Raw genomic sequence first — 17567 nt, forward strand, 5'->3', positions numbered from 1 at the left:
TTAATTTTTTTTATGAATAATCACAATTCAGTACACTTCTAGAAAAGTATCGACTTTTTTTTTAAAGAAGTGTCTAAGGCTCAGCTGGAGGCCCCAAAGGCTTCTGTGTTTGGGTTCATTCAAGCTCCAGATTTGAAATGCAAAACTACAGGCTAAGAATGACTGCAGCAAAGACTTCCACAGGAAATGTCTACATTTATTTTATACCAAAAAGTTCTGTGCAACAAATAAACATTCTTACATATTTACAGGGTTGCTGTTTTTTTTCCTACCAGTTAGAAAAATTGTGTCCCAAATCTTTCATGGAATATTATAAATCAATGTTGCTCAAAGGAATATCTGCCCAGTGACTCCACTTTAAATGAATGTTTACTTTGGAGATTAAAGCACTAGTAATAAATATTTCAGATGGAACACACTATACAAATCAACCCATGCCTAATATTGAGAGGCCATGCTTTAAGCCTGTTTTATAGAAACGGAACATTTCGCCTTCTCTGGACTAATGTGTCAGGATCATGTTAAGGTTGGCCAAATCAGAGTCAAGTTTTATCAGACGATTTATTGAAGTGTAGTCCACCTAAGTTCAAAGCCCCCATGGTTGGCTGAAGCATCAAATGGGACGATTCTGACGGTCAGTAGAGGTCCATGTTTATGTTGCCTCTTCCAGGTGAGTAGATCCCAAAGAGGCATTGAAGGTGAATTGTCGGGAATTAGTCTAACACTGATCTTCAGCTGGAACTTCTCCAGCTAACAGTAACTGTCAAGTCTGGAAATTTCCCCAAAACCCTTCCTATTCCACCACAAGCTCAAAGAACAAATCCAAGATTCTAAAAGAACTGAAGACACTCTTGAAGCTTTTTGTTGTTGCTTGTCCATGGAAATAGAAAGCCACAAGAGATGAAGATGGTCAGGGCATGGTCTTCATCATTTTCCACCTCTCTGCCTTCTCCTATGTGCCTGTGGCCCATGAAATCCAAAGATTTCTGGCAGCTGATTTTTGATTAATTTTTTGCTCTTCTGTCTGAAATTAGTCAAGTCCACACACTTTGGGACTCTTAGTAATAACGGATTTAATGACAAGTTGCATGAAATACAAGTACAATTCCTGGCACACAACTGGTTAACCCTGAGCTATTTCACCAGAAGAGAAAAGGTTTTCACCCCAGACGACATCAGATGACACAAACAGAAAGGAAAACAAAATAATCCCAAACCTCCCCCACCGCCCCCTAGAATTTGTAATCCAACCTCAAACTTGGTTTTATCATTTCATCAAATTACATTCAAGACTTACAAAAAGTGTGTAAGAGAACTTCATTTGTTCTGAGTCAATTCACCAATAAAGAACTACAAAAGATCTTGCTAAAAAAAAAAAAAAAAAAGCTAAGAAAGTTTTTTTAAATTATCCTTTTCCGGCCTAACCCATTCTTCAAAGTCGTTGGCAAAATGAGTTAGCAGGCTAAAACATTATACCCAATCCAAAATGCTTATTCAGTCTACAGCAACATTTAAATTTGACAAATATAGTGGCTTTTGGGGTGGGGGGAGCAGTGTGTAGGGCAGAGTCAATTGAGGGCAAAAAAGAAAAATCACAAAATCAAGATTCTTACTCTGAGTACAGGCGCCTATGAGGACAGTTACAATGAATGCTAAGCTCACACACCAGGCAGCACATATTCATCTCTTTTGTGGAGAAAAAAGTACGTTAAGTCTACTAGTCACAGGAATGTATCAAAATAACTTCTATACAATATATTAACCAGTGGTGTTGCCCCTAAGGCTTATGAGAAGAAAGGAAAGCCGTAAGGGTCCCAGCTGAATGTTAGACTCACGTCCTCTTGGCAAAGTTCAAGGTGTCTTGAGAGAGAACTAAAATCAAGACAAGCTTGAACTCTATGCTGTTGGTTCATACAAAAGGAGATGGAAAAAGTCAGGACAAGAACCTTCAGAGTGCTTCATAAGTGATGTTACTTTCACTGCAGCACTCTCAATCATTAGACCATCTCCCAAATATCAGATAAGAGAACTAATGAATTGCATTAGTAGAACCGGAACTTCCCACGATTGTGGAATTTCCCACAAATTTATCAATACTCTCTTTCAAAAAAAAAAATATCGTTGACATTCAAGCATCGTTGTCTTCTAGTGTTCTTAAACCATTAGAGTATAAGAAATTAATATATGATACTTGTTCTTTCAACATTCACATTCACAGGAAAAGGAAGTTTCTGTTTCAACTGGATTAGGGCCATTTTAAAATAAAATGGTTAGTAATTTAGAGTACACCATCCACATCCCTAATGTATCTGCTTGTAGAGAAGAAAACGCTATAGATTTGTGAACTTTGAGATTTTAGTTGAAAACAAACAAAAAAACAAAAAACAAACCTACCACATTGTTGCTGACTTTCCAGATTTTGGCTTCCTAAGCCTGCTGTCTGACCTCCCCTTCACTGAGAGAGCAAATCAAGTCATCATGCATTAATTCCCCAAGGCTGGTCAGCTCCACTTGAACGTGATGGCTAATGGAACTGGAACCAATGCTATTGCTACCATTCAGCCTAAGGACCAGAATGACCACATGGAATGCTTCTCTACATACTTTGAGTTTTTCTAATCCATTCATGTGGGGGGGGTGGAGGGGGAAGCAAGGACACTTCTGCCTGCCGAGTTCAACACACAAAATATTTGGTTTAAGGATTGAAGACAGAAGGCACTTTTAATATTGTTTTAGGATGTTGACCATAGAAACACACTGTCACAATTTCCATTGGATTTATTCAAATCAGCTTTTTAAAAACTTCTTCACCCTGCACTTTTTCATGACTCCTCTAGGAGCCATGCCAGCACTCCTGAAGCCTCCCTCCCTTCATTACCTACAGAACTTTCTTTTCCCTACTAAGTAGACTGAGTCTCCTGTGAAGTGCAGGGTGTCAAGCCGAAAGTTCACTTCTAAATATAGCACAAATCTGAGATTCTAAACCAGATCAACTCTAGGGCTCTTTAGTTAGTGCAGAACTCAGCCACTTGGGAAATCACTCTGAAGCCACATGGGCTTCTCCTCTGTCATTCTCCTCTGCAGTCCTTGGGCGTACTCATATACCTGTCACCAGTGAGTCATAACACTGCTTGGCTGTCTGGCACCAATTCAAATGAAAAATGTCTGCAGGAAAACTCAACTTTTGGAAGAAATGAAGCCCCTAAGGACCCCTAAGAAGTTAATATCTTCGACCTTTCTTAAAGGAGCTATGCCTCCCCACTCCCCTTGCCATCTTTCATGTCCCAGAGACACCTTCCTTGTGGCCAAGTTCTGTCACTCATCCTGTGTAGGTAACAATCGGTCCCATTTCGTGACTTCATACAAGCTTGACTGGGGCCTTCTTTCAACTTCAGTTTCTTCCTTAAAGAAGAGGTGCAGGGAAGGGGCCCAACACCCCTAGGGTCCAAGTGCTGGCTAATTAACCCTGCAGCCACAGCTACTAGTGCTTTTGTTGAGACGCTACCTACGTGGCTGGGCTTCCTGACTCCTTCCACTATTTCGTTAGTCAACTATGAGCTGAAAATTCTTCATTGCTACACTTTAAACTAAACTGTAGAGTGAGCTCTGCAGGGATGGATCCAATATTTCTACCTTTATTGACAATATCACATAAATGGATTCTAGTTGAATCTACATGTTTCAATCCATCGGCTAAAAATGTATTACATACTGTAAACATGGCAATATTTAATACAGTATCTCTATTCTAAAATATTTTCATGTCATGATCACATTTTTAATACCTGAAACTGAATTTATACATGTAAGAGAATTACTAGCAACTGTTGCTTCACTTGACAATAGGGGATTGGGGAGAAAAAAAACTATACTTTGTTATTTCAGAAACATCTTCAAAGGAAAGTTAAAGCTTGTCTTTGATTGGCTCGGAGTATCCTCTTTTGTTTCCATATTTAAACGGAAGATTGACACAGAAAATAGATAGGGCCCCTTCTAATTGATAGGATTTTTTAAAAATCAGTTGAAGATTCTTAGGGAAAGTGTCTGATATGAAGAATAAAAAAAATTACTGCAAAATAAACCGAATGGACAAAGGGTCTCCAGACAGTCCGTTCAGAGCTCGCCAGGCTGGGTCAGTGCTGTTTCACCTGCAGCTGCCGTTTCCAGGCTTCGTTCAAGTAAACGAGTCGTTTGTAGTTGACGATAAGGAGAATGAAGTTCAGCAGGTATGTGACAAAAGAGAGAATGCAAATTTCCTTCAGCACAAAGTACAGAATGTAGGCCAAGTATAGGGACCCTAACACAGACACTATGGATGATGTCATGAGGATTAAAGCTGCCACTGCACTGGCCGTCATGCCTGCAAGAGAGAGAGAGCAGTACCAGAGTCAGTCAATCAATGGTGCCTTCAGGTCTCCCTGAGAAAGCAGTTGCCCAGGTCCCAGGCCTTATACAGAGGACATGTAGTACTTGCTAAAAGATGACCATGAGCTTGGCAGTTTGCCATTTAAAACCATCAGCACACAAACTGCAGAATAGGCTGGTCAAATAGAGCTGTTTCTGCAGATACCCTCCCCATTTACAACATTCCCATTGGGGGCTGTCAATATTGCAGGGAAAGTAACTTCAAAATTCCTTCCATTTCCCTTTTCCCAAACCCCATACCTGCTTCCAGATGCTTTTTCTCTTTTGCTGCATTTTTAAAATAGGCAAGTCATTTAGCAAGAAAAATAGTGATTAGTGACCTCTCCATGCTGCTAGGTCTATTAGTCCAGCATACAAAACCCAATCACTTTCTTAGGGTGAGGACCTTCAGGAACTCTTCTGCTAGGAATCCATGGATGGCCATTAAGTTTTAATGAGGTTCTTCAAGGCATTCATTAGCTGTACTATCCACCTCATTCTTCATATATTAATAATGTTCCCTCCTCCATTTTTTTTTCATTGAAGCACCATTTCAAAAACACATGGATAGCATCAAGACAAAAACAAATGATTCAAATACATTACAGGAAACCTAATTCTCACAGAACTCTGGGAGACAGCCTACCATCTGGATAACTACCTATTAAATAGGTATTTTCTATTTTTGATAAAGCACAATATATGAAAATCCAAGAAAAATAAAGGATGATTACTTAATGAAATCACCACAAGATTCCCTATAATAGAAAACTTGTCAATGCATTTCCAATAGAATAGAAAAGGGGACCACACCTGGAATTTCATGGGAAGTCTCCAGGGAAGGAAGCCATCTCTACCAATGTAGTGAACCCTGCACCTGCCCTACAACTTCTACTCTTAGAAAGTTACACTTGGGCCACAGAGAGGTTTAGTCATTTGCTCAGGATGTGTCAAAGCCAGGCCTGGAGCCCATATCTCTCTAGCTGTGAAGCCAACTCTATTTACTATACCCCACTGGCCTTTCACATTTCTAATATGGACAGATTTACATACATTATATACACACCTTTGACAGGCCCTCATTGGGGTGTATGGGATGTGTAGGAAGGCCTCTAGTGTGAGGACTTGTGGGGTCCTTTCAGGGCTACTCATTCACCTTTGGTGTCTACCTGTTACCCAGCTCTCACGTGTGGTTCCAAGGCTATAGCCACACCCAAGTAAAAGCCATCTCAGCAGATGGACTAAACCAGGTTGAGGAGACAGACATCAAACCTGCTGTGACTTGGGGAGATGTCTACCACACACATGAAGAATTCCCTCAATGGAATAGACTGGCCATGAAGGTGAATGGCATTGTGGGGCACCTAGAGCTTGAGCAGACATCGAAGATGCCAAAGTCATTGCATCCTAGGCCATAACCAGCCATCCTGACTTTTGACTTGCCAATGGATTTCAATGATTCCAGAAGAGGAAACGGGGCTGATGACCTTATGTAACTCTGCCCCACTTAAATCCAATTCATAAATAAGTCATTGCCCTGTGGTGTCATTAGTCCTCTGAAAAAAAGGGATGGACTTCTATTAATCACCTTTTACAGAGAAATTCTTTAGCAGAACAGAGCTCAGAGACAGGGAATAAAATAAGAAAGGAATAGATCTGGGGAAGGAAGAGACAGAAGAAAGCCATACAGTAGCAACAATATATTAGTACTGACAACTTGCTTTAGGTATACAAGAACTCAGCCTCCTCTGGGCCAACAAGTCCATGTGAGCCGTTATGGTGCCAGTGTTTTATATGAAATCATAGTATTTGGAGGCCTGACATGCCAAAAGATGCCTAGCATTTTAATATGCTTTCAATGATATCAATCCATTCCCATGAACCTGAATATGAAGTTGGGGGAATTTGTGTAGGAAATCTATCTTTGGTAACCAAAAGCTTGAGGTCTTAGAGTGTAACTTACCAGTGTAACACTCAAGAGGTCTCACACACAGCACATGCACTCAAAGCTCCAAAATGCAGCCTAGTACACACTGTCATCTCATATCACTGGGCAACTGTCATCTATCACAGGCACTTTTAATATATTACAACATAAACATTAGAAGAGAGAGGGTATCTTATAGCTAGCTGGCAGCTTTCCTCAGCACTAGCTGCCTTGGGAGAGAGGCATCTCAATGTCAGCTGGGAGGAATTGTGCATACCTCATCTAGAATTCTTTTGAAAGTAAAGTAAGCAACGGGCCAAACAGGAACAAGGTGGATGTAGTCTCCTGAAACTCTGAAAAAGCCCTAATGCTCAATACATCAAAGGTTATTAAAAAAAAAATTAAACAAATCAGTTGGCAGGGACAGCAGGCATATATACAAGAAACAGCAATGCCTTAAGAAGAAGATCAAAGTTATGGTGTAAAATATTTGATTTTGGTCAAAGTACTCTCTTCCTTTCTGGGCCTATTTTCTTCATCTATAAAATGAGAGTTAAGCTAAATGGCTTCCTTGTAGCTCTAAAAATTCTATGATTCCTATGGATAAGAAATGGCTTAGAGAGTCTAATTAACAATTACATTTCTAGATAAAGCGTATAGAGCAGAATGACCCAAAAAGCTTGTTACACATGACAGCAAAGTGGAGAATGTTGGAAGGGATGTGGCAAAATTGGGACATTAATGCATTGCTGGTGGAGTTGTGAATTGATCCAATCATTCTGGATGGCAATTTGGAACTATGCCCAAAGGGCTTTAAAAGACTATCTGCCTTTTGATCCAGCCATAGCACTGCTTGGTTTATACCCCAAAGAGATAATAAGGAAAAAGACTTGTACAAAAATATTTATAGCCATGCTTTGTGGTGGCAAAAAACTGGAAAATGAGAGAATGTCCTTCGACTGGGGAATGGCTGAACAAATTGTGGTATCTGTTGGTGATGGAATACTATTGTGCTCAAAGGAATAATGAAATGGAGGAATTCCAGGTGAACTGGAATGACCTCCAGGAATTGATGCAGAGTAAAAGGAGCAGAACTAGGAGAATGTTGTTCACAGAGACTGATACACTGATAGACTGATAAACATAACAGACTTCTCTACTAGCAGCAATGCAAGAATCCAGAGCAAGGCTGAGGGACTTATGAGAAAGAAAACTAGCCACATTCAGAGGAAGAACTGTGGGAGTAGAAACACAGAAGAAAAACAACTGCTTGAACACATGGGCTGATGGGGATATTATTGGAGATGTAGACACTAAATGATAACTCTAGTCCAACTATCAATAATATGGAATTAGGTCTTAAACAATGATACATGTAAAACCCAGTGGAATTGTGTGGCGGCTAAGTGGGGTTAGGGAGGTTTGGGGGAGAGGGAAAGAACATGAAACACATAACTATGGGAAAATATTCAAAATCTTAAAAAAAATTTTTTTAATTAAAAAAATAAAGGTAAGGGTAAAAAGCAAAAAAAAAAAAAAAAAAAGGTTGTTACAAATGGCACAGTGTATGAAAAAATAAATGTATATGCTTACAGGCAATAATAAGCTCTTCTGCATCAGAAAACCCCAAGACAAAAGAGATGAAGAGAAATCCCCATGCTGTAAGTATGGACACAAAAGTAACATATCCTCCAGCCCAAACAAAATAAGGTCATGGGGCCTGGGGGAAGATATACTTCAAAGACAATTAATCTAGTAGTATTGACAGCACAAGAAAGGGACCTGGGGTCACTGTAGTCTGCCCCCTTCAGAGATCTCTTTGGTGCACTATGGTGGCCAGAAGGCTTGCCACTGACTGGTCAATTACCATAGAAAGGTCTAAAAACATCCTACCTTTGTACACACTCATAGTTTGTCTACAGCTAAATTCCATGTAGTTCATAAGTCAGGGGTCGGCAACCTTTTTGGCCATGAGAGCCATAAACGCCACATTTTTTAAAATGTAATTTCCTGAGGGCCATACAATGCTCACAGTGGGCGCTCCTGTAACAGCGCCTGAAAAAAAATGGACTTTATGGCTCCTGCAGAAAGAGCCATACGTTGCCGACCCCTGTCATAAGTACTATACCTAAAGGAGAGAAGAGTCCATAGAAGACAAGTTAAAGGATCAAAACACTTCCTTATGAAAAGAAAAATGTGCAAGAAAGTAGGTTCTAAATCAGTAAAACTATGAAGGACATGAGTAGGGATAAACAGATTTTCTTCACCAACAATTCTTGGAACACTAGATAACTAGGGAGCATCCAAGGAAGCTTTAAGTTCATTCTTGAACAAATAAATGTAAGTATTCACTTATACTGCAAATAGTCAAGTCCTAGAATTCATTTCCCTAAAAGAAGGGATAGACTGAAAACAAGTATGTACAAAGAATATCTAGATGAAGTCGTGGAGGCAAGATCCATTGCAAGTTAGTAAGAGAAATAACATGTTTGGGGGTCTGTCCCTGATTTCTGAAAGTCGAGAGGTCTTAGCAGAACTACATTATCAAAGACTTAAAGCTAGACGTCTTGGGTTCCTTTGAGGTCTATGCATCCAAGCCCCTCATTTTATAGATGTGAGAAGCCCCAGGAAGTCAAAAGCATAATCAAATAATCATGACCTTCCTGAAAATATTTCTTAGTACTTGGCAGATATGGAACACTGAAAGAACCATAGTTTTGATCCATGGTAGAAATTCTTACATTGCTAATATTCTTGCATTCTACACTATTGCTTCCCAAGAGCATAACAAGATTACTCAACTATTAGGTATGAAGTGAAAGGCAGCTAAGAGCAAGCAGCAGATAAGTGACTATGATTGAGTCAGACACTCCTGAGTTTAAGTCTCTCCTCAGACACATACAGGTGATATTCCCTGGGCAAGTTAACTAATCTCAGGGTCCTCCTTTACAACATCCCTTCATCCACCCCACCCTCACCCTCAGTCCACAAAGTGACAAAGTTCCTCCTAGGATCTGATTGGCCCAAGGGCTAAGGCTCAAATTACACCTGCTTCAATGGTCTATGATTCCAATTTGTGAACAGCTGCCAATCTTTACTATTAAAGGAAGCTTTCTAATGAGTTCTAAAATCACAGCTTCAGGTCAAAAAACAAAACTAAAAACCACAATATGGAACAGTGATTCTGTGTCTAGTGTGCTACCAAACTACAGACTACAGTGTAAATTTAATCTAGATAAATCATAAGGAATCTACAACCTAATAAGCAAAAAACTGGAAGTATGGCATGTTTATTTAAAAAAGAGATTACTACAAGGAGGCTGACAGCCACAACACAGAAAAGATATTCAACAAGCATACTCCAGTACATCATAGTTTGAAGAAGCCTATAACCCCACAGGTGGGCCCTCATATCCTAAGGTGACCATGAAATCCTTGTCAACATGGCCCACTAGGAAGCCACATCAGACAGGAGAAATTTGAGCTAGGGTTCTCTGGACCAATCAATAACCAGGAAGAGCATTATCACACCAAAGGTTGTAGAAGGAGATGAACCATGATAGATACGGGTACTATCATATACTGTCTCTTGGTGGCAAGGTCCTACAGATCTTCTAGAGAATCTTTTTTCATTCAAAATGACTACTTCATGTCAACCATCTTATAAAGCAAAACGATCAAGTTCTGAAATGTACACTGTAAAACAACAGATTTGGAGGACAATTTCTGGTATTATGTCATTATTTACAGTATTAGAAAGATTTTCTATAACTTTTGGAGAGATTATCCTAGACATTAGATTCTGAAAACCCTTATTTTGTCTAAATATATGAGTTCACCTATATTCATATCAGATGTTTAATAATTGCCTTAAAGTGTTGCAAAATGTGGGTTCTGTTACTAATAAAGCACTGTTTAGCAAATCACTTTTTTATACATTAAAAGTAGTTTTTTGGCCCAACACGCTAAGTGACAACAAATGGATTTTATAATACTGATTAAATACTTACCAAGTAACAGCTGTAGTATATAAAATGTAAGTCCAAAAACACTGTTTGGCTGGTTTATTGCACTGTCCTTTCCAAAGATGGACCCCAAAAGACCAAATCCTTGACCCCATCTGTAAAAGAAGGAACATCAATAATACTGTATTTGAATTTCCACATATTTTTTTACCTAAAATAATCCCCAAACACACCATGACTTTTTAAAAAAAGACTATTTAATCACACTCGTCATAAATGTTTGTCCGCTGATTATTTTTAAAAGCCAAGTCATCTGTCCACAAGAGGAAAATTATTTTTTAAGTTTTGTGTTAAATAAATTAGTATTTATTACTAAATGGGAGCACTAGTTTAAAATCTAGTCTTGAAAGTTAATACACTTAAAAATGCCAATCTGTATACATACCTGGATAACACACTAGACACACTGATTTTTGAAACTGTGTTATGCTGACTTCAGCATCTCTTGCCTCCTAATAGCAGGAATAAAGTAATTTCTTGACAGGGATGCCATTTTCATTATCATTATTAATATTATTGGTGAAATATTTTATCCAGTTAAGCTAACTAAACTCATCCAAGGTTGTACACTGAAAACTGATAGATAGTAAGCTGGACTTGGGAGGCAGAAGACTTGCTTCTGATGATTGCTAGTTGTAGGACCCTGGATAAGTCATTTTAATCTCTTTGAGCCTCAAAGAATTTCTCAACTGCAAATCAAGAAGGCCAGATGAGATGTCTTCAAGAGCGCTCGCTCTCTCTCTCTCTCTCTCTCTCTCTCTCTCTCTCTTTTTCCTTCTTCAAATCAACACTGTGTATTTGTTCTAAGGCAGAAGAGTGGTAAGAACTAGGCAATGAGGGTTAAGTGACTTGCCCAGGGTCACATAGCTGGGAAGTACCTGAGGATTTGAACCTAGAACCTCTTGTCTCAAGGCCTGGCTCTCAATCTACTGAGCCACCCAAGCTGCCACCTCCTATGATCTTTTCATAAAGAAAACAAGCATAGAAACTTCTGGGTTCTCAAGAGATAAAATAGAAAAGACTACTTCTTTTTAAAGTATAATTTTAAAAGACAAAACTATTACAGACTCTTCATTCACCCATTCATCTATCTTTGGTTTGCTGGACAGTTTAATGATTATTTTAAGTCTTGATTTAAATCCTTTAATATTCTCTCTTTGGAAGGAAAGAGATACTGAATTTTTGATACAGTATAATCTGACCTTAAACTTGATCTAACCTGATTGCATTTTTAAATTTTTTTAAAATAATCTTCAAACTCAAAAATTAAGTTAAATAAAAGGACTCTGTAACTGCGTGCAAATTCCCTCTTTGCTAACACCAACAAGAAAAAATCATAAATCAGTAATCAAACACTTTAAAAACCTAAATGTGGTCCCAAATACGGATAATGTCAAAAAAAGATGGCAATGCGGTATAAGGGAAACCAGCCCAGAATTTGGAGTTAGGGCACCAGAGTATCCCAGTTAGTGGCCTCAGGTAGGTTAACCTTTCCAGGTCTCAGTTCCTTTATATAAAAAATGATGGAACTGAACCAGATGGTCACTCCACCAACAAGAATTTATGAAATGATTCTTCCATGCCCCACGCACTGAGGAAACAAAGATAAAAATGGGGCAATATTTTCCTTAAAGGAGATTACTGATTTTCAAGGTCCTTTCCAACTCTCAGTCTTATGATGGATACTCTGCTTTATGAATCACACTAGGGTAGTGGTACTTATTTACAAATAGAGTAGAAGTCATTTGCCATGATGGCATGGGAGCCAGACTCAACACCCACCTATAAACTGATAGTTTGATCATAGACTCAATCTAAATAGCTACATTTTGGGGAATACAACGCGATGTTTGTCCCAGAAATTCACACCCTCAAACTTCTACCAAGCACTGCAAGCCCCCTGCACAAATTATAACTTCAGCCCCTCCCAATGACAAAGGAAAAGTATCAGGGTTACTTCCAACGAGCATCCAGTATAAGCCAGTTATTGTACACTTTGAGCTCTTTTCTAAAGCAGTTCACAGCCCCCATAATTATGATTTGATGGGAATTTGCTGAAAATGCTGCACTGAGCTATGTTCTACCCACAATGAACACATGAGAAATGATTTCCAAAAGGCAGATATAAAGCCAGCAAGTCCTGGGATCAGGTATGATACATACTGCTCCTGTGACTGTGGCCAGATCACTAAAACCTGTAAATTGCTGAGAGGATACAACTGTATTGCTAGAGGGGAAATCTCAAGATACTAAAAACACAGGCCTAGTGCCTATCCCTAATGAGATTTTTGTACCTAGATCTGTTTCAAAGGTCCTGCTAACAAGCCCTAAATAAAATAGCCTTTGCAAACCAGACTACGCCAAAATAAAAATGTGGAAATAAATAATTCTTAAAAAGGCACATAGGTATAAATCAGCTTATGACTATTAAGTATAACTGAGGGTGCTACTTTTTGGTCCCAATTCATACACATGGTTTCACTTGATCCCATTAACAACCTGGGGAGCCAGGCCAAGCAGGCCTTATGTCTCCCACTTTATATATGGGGAAACCAAAGAGTTCAGGCACTTCATCCAGGTCTCACTGGAATCTGCTCAATGTGGCTACTGCAATCAGAATCCAGATCTCAGGGGCAGCTAGGCAACACGGGATAGATCACCAGGCCCAGAGATAAGAAGCCTTGGGAGTCAAATCTGGTCTCAGACACTTTTCTAGTTGTTTGAGCCTGAGCTAGTCACTTAACCCCAAATGCCTACCCCTTATTACTCTTAGATCTTAGAAATTATATGAAGACAGAAGTTTTAAGAGTTTGGGAGAGTTGTTTAGAACATTTGAAAGTTCACTGACTTGCCCAGGGTCACACAGCTAGGCCAGTATTTGTCAAAGACATGACCTGAACTCAGGGTTCTTGGCTTCCAGACCCCACACTCTACAAATTAGAATAAACTGCCTCTTTTACATGGAAACAAAAGGTCCTAAGAATCCTAGCAAAAAAATGCAAGCAAGTTGAATAATATATTTGCATTTCTTACAAGGTGAAAAGACAGAATTATACTGTAGAGAGAATTAGACTCCATAAGTGATAAGCAGATAAGAGCAAAATGTAGGGACACTAGCCCTCAAGTGCCCAAACAGGGCTCAGGTACTTAAGAGGTATAAATAAACCCACTAATAATAGTTGATATTTGCAAAGCCCTTGACATATATTATCTAACTTGAGCCTGGCAACAACACTTGAGGTAAATGGGTAGTCTTGTTCCCACTTTAGAGATAAGAAAGCTGAGACTCACAGAGGTGCTATGACTTTCCCATGGCACTGAGTCTGATTTGTCTGATTCCAAGACTCCAAGGTCAACATTCTGACCACACTATCTGAAGGGTCCTTCCCCTACCCCAAGGTCCCACTGCAAATCCCTCATCCCCACCACAGATGGAGAATTCAGGCATCAGAAGGGGGTTAACCTACAAGATCTTTAAGGTTCCTTCAATGGGAGGTTTCTATGAAATATATTCAATTTTAATGTATTCAAACCAGATTAACTCATGTGATTAAATGACACCATACTCAAAAGCTGCAAAAAGCACATTTTCATAAATCTCATTTTAAGTGAACGAGGGGAGAAGTGTATGGCTTGATATAATGTAATCCACAGTGAATCTTCCAAAAGTATTGGGGTTTGTTTTTTTTAAATTAAGAATTGTGGCAGGAGTCCAAACAGATAGTCATTTCACTTGGATAAAAGCAGAATCGACAAGATATGAGAGAGAGAGAGAGAGAGAGAGAGAGAGAGAGAGAGAGAGAGAGGAGACAGACAGAAAGAAAGAAAATGTAATTTGTTCATCTCTCACATAAATTCTCATCTTCTCTAGCAACTTGTGCTTTAAGTCAGAAACATGCAACACTTTCCCAGGGGAATGAAAGAAGATTTATTAAGATATTTCTACCTCACCCCCTCAAGTTTTTTCCAGCTTCTTTATCCAGGCCTGAAACTAAAGGGGAAAGGTTCCATCTTCTTGGTTCTACTGGCCACTGGGACATTTTTCAAAATATGCATAGTCTATTTCACCCTTTCTCCTATATCTTAACAATAAAATCCAAACCTCAATTAGCCAACTTGGTTACATTCAAAATAACTTAGGTTTTGTTATAGTCCTTCTGTACTTTGAAAAATAATTCGCTTAATTTTAATGATGCCTTTTGTTCTCATAATACATTCTTTCCAAATATATCCCTTTTCACCCAGCAATGCATTCCTAATAAAAACAGGTTTTTAAAAAGAGAAAAGCTGGTCATCAAAATTAACTCACAAATAGATCATGTCTGACCATATAGGAAATATTCCACATCCATTGTCTCCCCACCTCTGTAATGAAAGGAAGAAGATTAATTGCTCCAGTATTTCTCTGAGGTCCAGAGCAGCCATTCTAATTACACAATATTCCACTGCATTTTTCTGTTCTTTCCATTTTTATTGTTGTGGTCATAGTGTGGATATCCCTGGTTCTGCTTACTTTATTCTAAATCAGTTCATACAATCTTTCTCTGCTTCCCTGAATTCTTCATATTCATCATTCCTACAGTACAATATTATATTCCATTATGTGTGTGTGTCACTATTTGTTTGGCCAATCCCCTCTAATCAGTGGGCATCTACTTGTGTTTAGTTCTATGCTACTACAAAAAGTGCCTTGATTAATACTGTGGTATGTATGGGACTTTTCTCTTTCTGTTTGTGATCTTTTAGAAGTTAATATACCCAGAAGTATGGATATTTTAGTAACTTTTTTAAAGCACAATTTTAAGTCTTGCTTTCCAAATATTCTTATATTCTTAAAAAAATCAGCCATACACAAGTGAACTGAAAGATGAATAGCACCAATGAACAAGAAGATGTAATAGATTTCAGCAACCTAAAATCTCACCCTCTTTTCATCTTAATTTTTTTTTACCATTAACCAGCCCTTGTCCCTAAAAAAGACTAAATATACTATGAATGACTACAGCAAATGAGTAAGAAATTTCCTTCCTCTGAATAAGTGTTTAATGCAGAAGAAAAACATGTGATTGATCACATGGTTCGATAGGTATATGATTGGGCATGTTGACTTTCAACAATACAAGTAAAGCCCAGTGAAATTGCTCGTCAGCTCCGAGAGGGGAGGAAGCAGGGGAGTGAAAGAACATGAATCATGTAACCATAGAAAAATATTCTAAATTAATTAATCAATTAAAAAATTAAATTAAAAAAATAAAGTGTTTAAGTGTTGAAATAAACATCAGTACTCTAACCAACGGAATAAATAAATTAGCATTTATTGAAGCACATGTTCTGTATCGGGTACAATGTTGAGCACTAGGGATACATAGAAGAAAATTAAATAGACTTTGAGCTTCCACTTACATTTAAATTAGGGAGACAGTGTGCAGATATATGTATAAAAGAAATAAACCCAGTGATCTGAAAAGGGGCACTAAGAAGCAGAAAATGTGGAAAGTTCTCTTGATGGAGGAGGTAGGACTTGAGCTGAGCCTTGAAGGGAGATAAAGGTTCCAAAGTGGGAGAAGTCAAGGAGAGAGCATCCTTGGCATGTAGCATAGCCAATACAAAGTCCCAGAAGTGGAAGAGGGAAAGCTATGCATGGAGAACAGCAATAGGGTCCTTCTGACTGAAGTATAAGAGTGGGAGAGGAGGAGAAATGGGTACTGAACCCAGAAAGGAAGTCTACAGCCTTATGGATGGTAAAGGGCTTTGAATATTCAACAGGAAAGTCTGTATTTTATCCTAGAAAGAGGCCAGAAAAGCCACTGGAGTTTCTAGAAGAGGGAAGTAGAACCACCCATCTTGGGTTTTAGGAGTGATGATTATGGAGCTTTGCGGAGGATGGATTGGAAATGGGAAATGGTAGGAGGAAAGGTTTTGTAAATCATAGCAAGAGTGAAGAGGTATGTGTGAGTAGAGAGGAGGGGTTGACTGGAGAAATAGTAGGGAGGTTGCTTTGAGAGGACACAGCTATTGACTGTCCCTGTGGCTTGAGGAAGCATGAAGGGTCAACACTATTCAGTATGGCAAAGCATTTTCTTCCTCCACTTGAAAGGTGATAAATTCCAGGTGAGAAAAAGACTTAAGATTGTCAGACATGGCCCTTAGAGGTCACATAGAGCCCACAGACCAGTGATGACAAACCTTTTAGAATATTTTAGAGACTACATGCCATGCCTTCCCCAACCCCCAGGCTCACCACCTTACCCCAGACAGGGGAGTGAGAAATGGAGGGGAGTGGTCCAGATGCTCTGCTCAGAGGAAGGAGTAAACACTTCCATTGGGCTGCTGGGCAGAGGGGTGGGGAGGCACAGTGGTGAGGAGAAAGGAATAAGCTCCATGGAGTCCCTCTGCCTTTCTAGTAACCAATTCTGGTGAGTGGCACATACCCACAGAGTGGTCTTTGTGTACCATCTTTGGCATGCATGTCATAGGTTCACCATCACGCCCTAGAATTAATGACTATTGATTGATAAACAATTGTTTTGGCTTTCTTGGAAACTCTACCTAATTTTGTCTTTCTGTTCAGCTAAAACTCCCAAACCTTTTTTTCCGCAAGAGCTGCTGTCTCTATTTTGCATACACAGATAATCAACAAATGCTGGTTTGACTAAAATTCCAAATAAAAACACAAACGGTCAGGACCCAGTTAGAGAATCATGAATCTCCTGAACTTATCACAAATATTCAAACTTAAAACTATGTAAAACATGATAACTGGATCCAGCCCAATGGAAATATGCAGTGGGAATTCAAATAATACAATTACTTCAAAGGATTCTTTTTTTTTTTTTTTGCACTAAATAAATCTTCAGAAAATAGAAATTTGGCTTGTGACTTCTATTTGGTTTATGATTTCTTTCAGTGTCTTTTTGGTGTAACTAGAAATATTTTGTTTCTGTTTTGTTTAAAAAATTAGTTATAGCCAATATGCATAGTCTTCTTCTTCTAATTTTCTTTTCTGTGCTATTCAGCTCTGTCCATAATATTTACACATTTCTTTGTATTCTTTCCTCCATGAAAATGGAGTCAGAATCTCAAGTTAAAATTCTGGAGAAAGAAGTTGTGACATTTGGGGAACTCATTTGACCTCATGAGTGAAAAGTAAGGATTGTTGACAATACCTGCCTTTCAGAGTTATTAAAAAAAAATTCTCTGTAAATCTGTAA

General features: G+C 38.8%; 1 protein-coding gene across 1 annotated transcript in view; it reads right to left on the reverse strand.

Moving 5' to 3' along the window:
* Positions 1–2694: 2694 nt before the first annotated feature.
* VKORC1L1 (vitamin K epoxide reductase complex subunit 1 like 1) overlaps positions 2695–17567 on the reverse strand; it is a 52403-nt gene continuing 37530 nt past the window's right edge. Inside the window, exons 3-4 of the mRNA XM_044673033.1 lie at positions 10342–10451; positions 2695–4360 (exon numbers count right to left, since the gene is read on the reverse strand). Of these exons, the coding sequence (XP_044528968.1) occupies positions 4134–4360; positions 10342–10451 (337 nt within the window). The 3' untranslated portion in view covers positions 2695–4133. The remainder of the gene's footprint in view (positions 4361–10341; positions 10452–17567) is intronic.

Source organism: Gracilinanus agilis, chromosome 4, assembly GCF_016433145.1.
Source record: "Gracilinanus agilis isolate LMUSP501 chromosome 4, AgileGrace, whole genome shotgun sequence".
Classification (NCBI taxonomy): Eukaryota; Metazoa; Chordata; class Mammalia; order Didelphimorphia; family Didelphidae; genus Gracilinanus; species Gracilinanus agilis.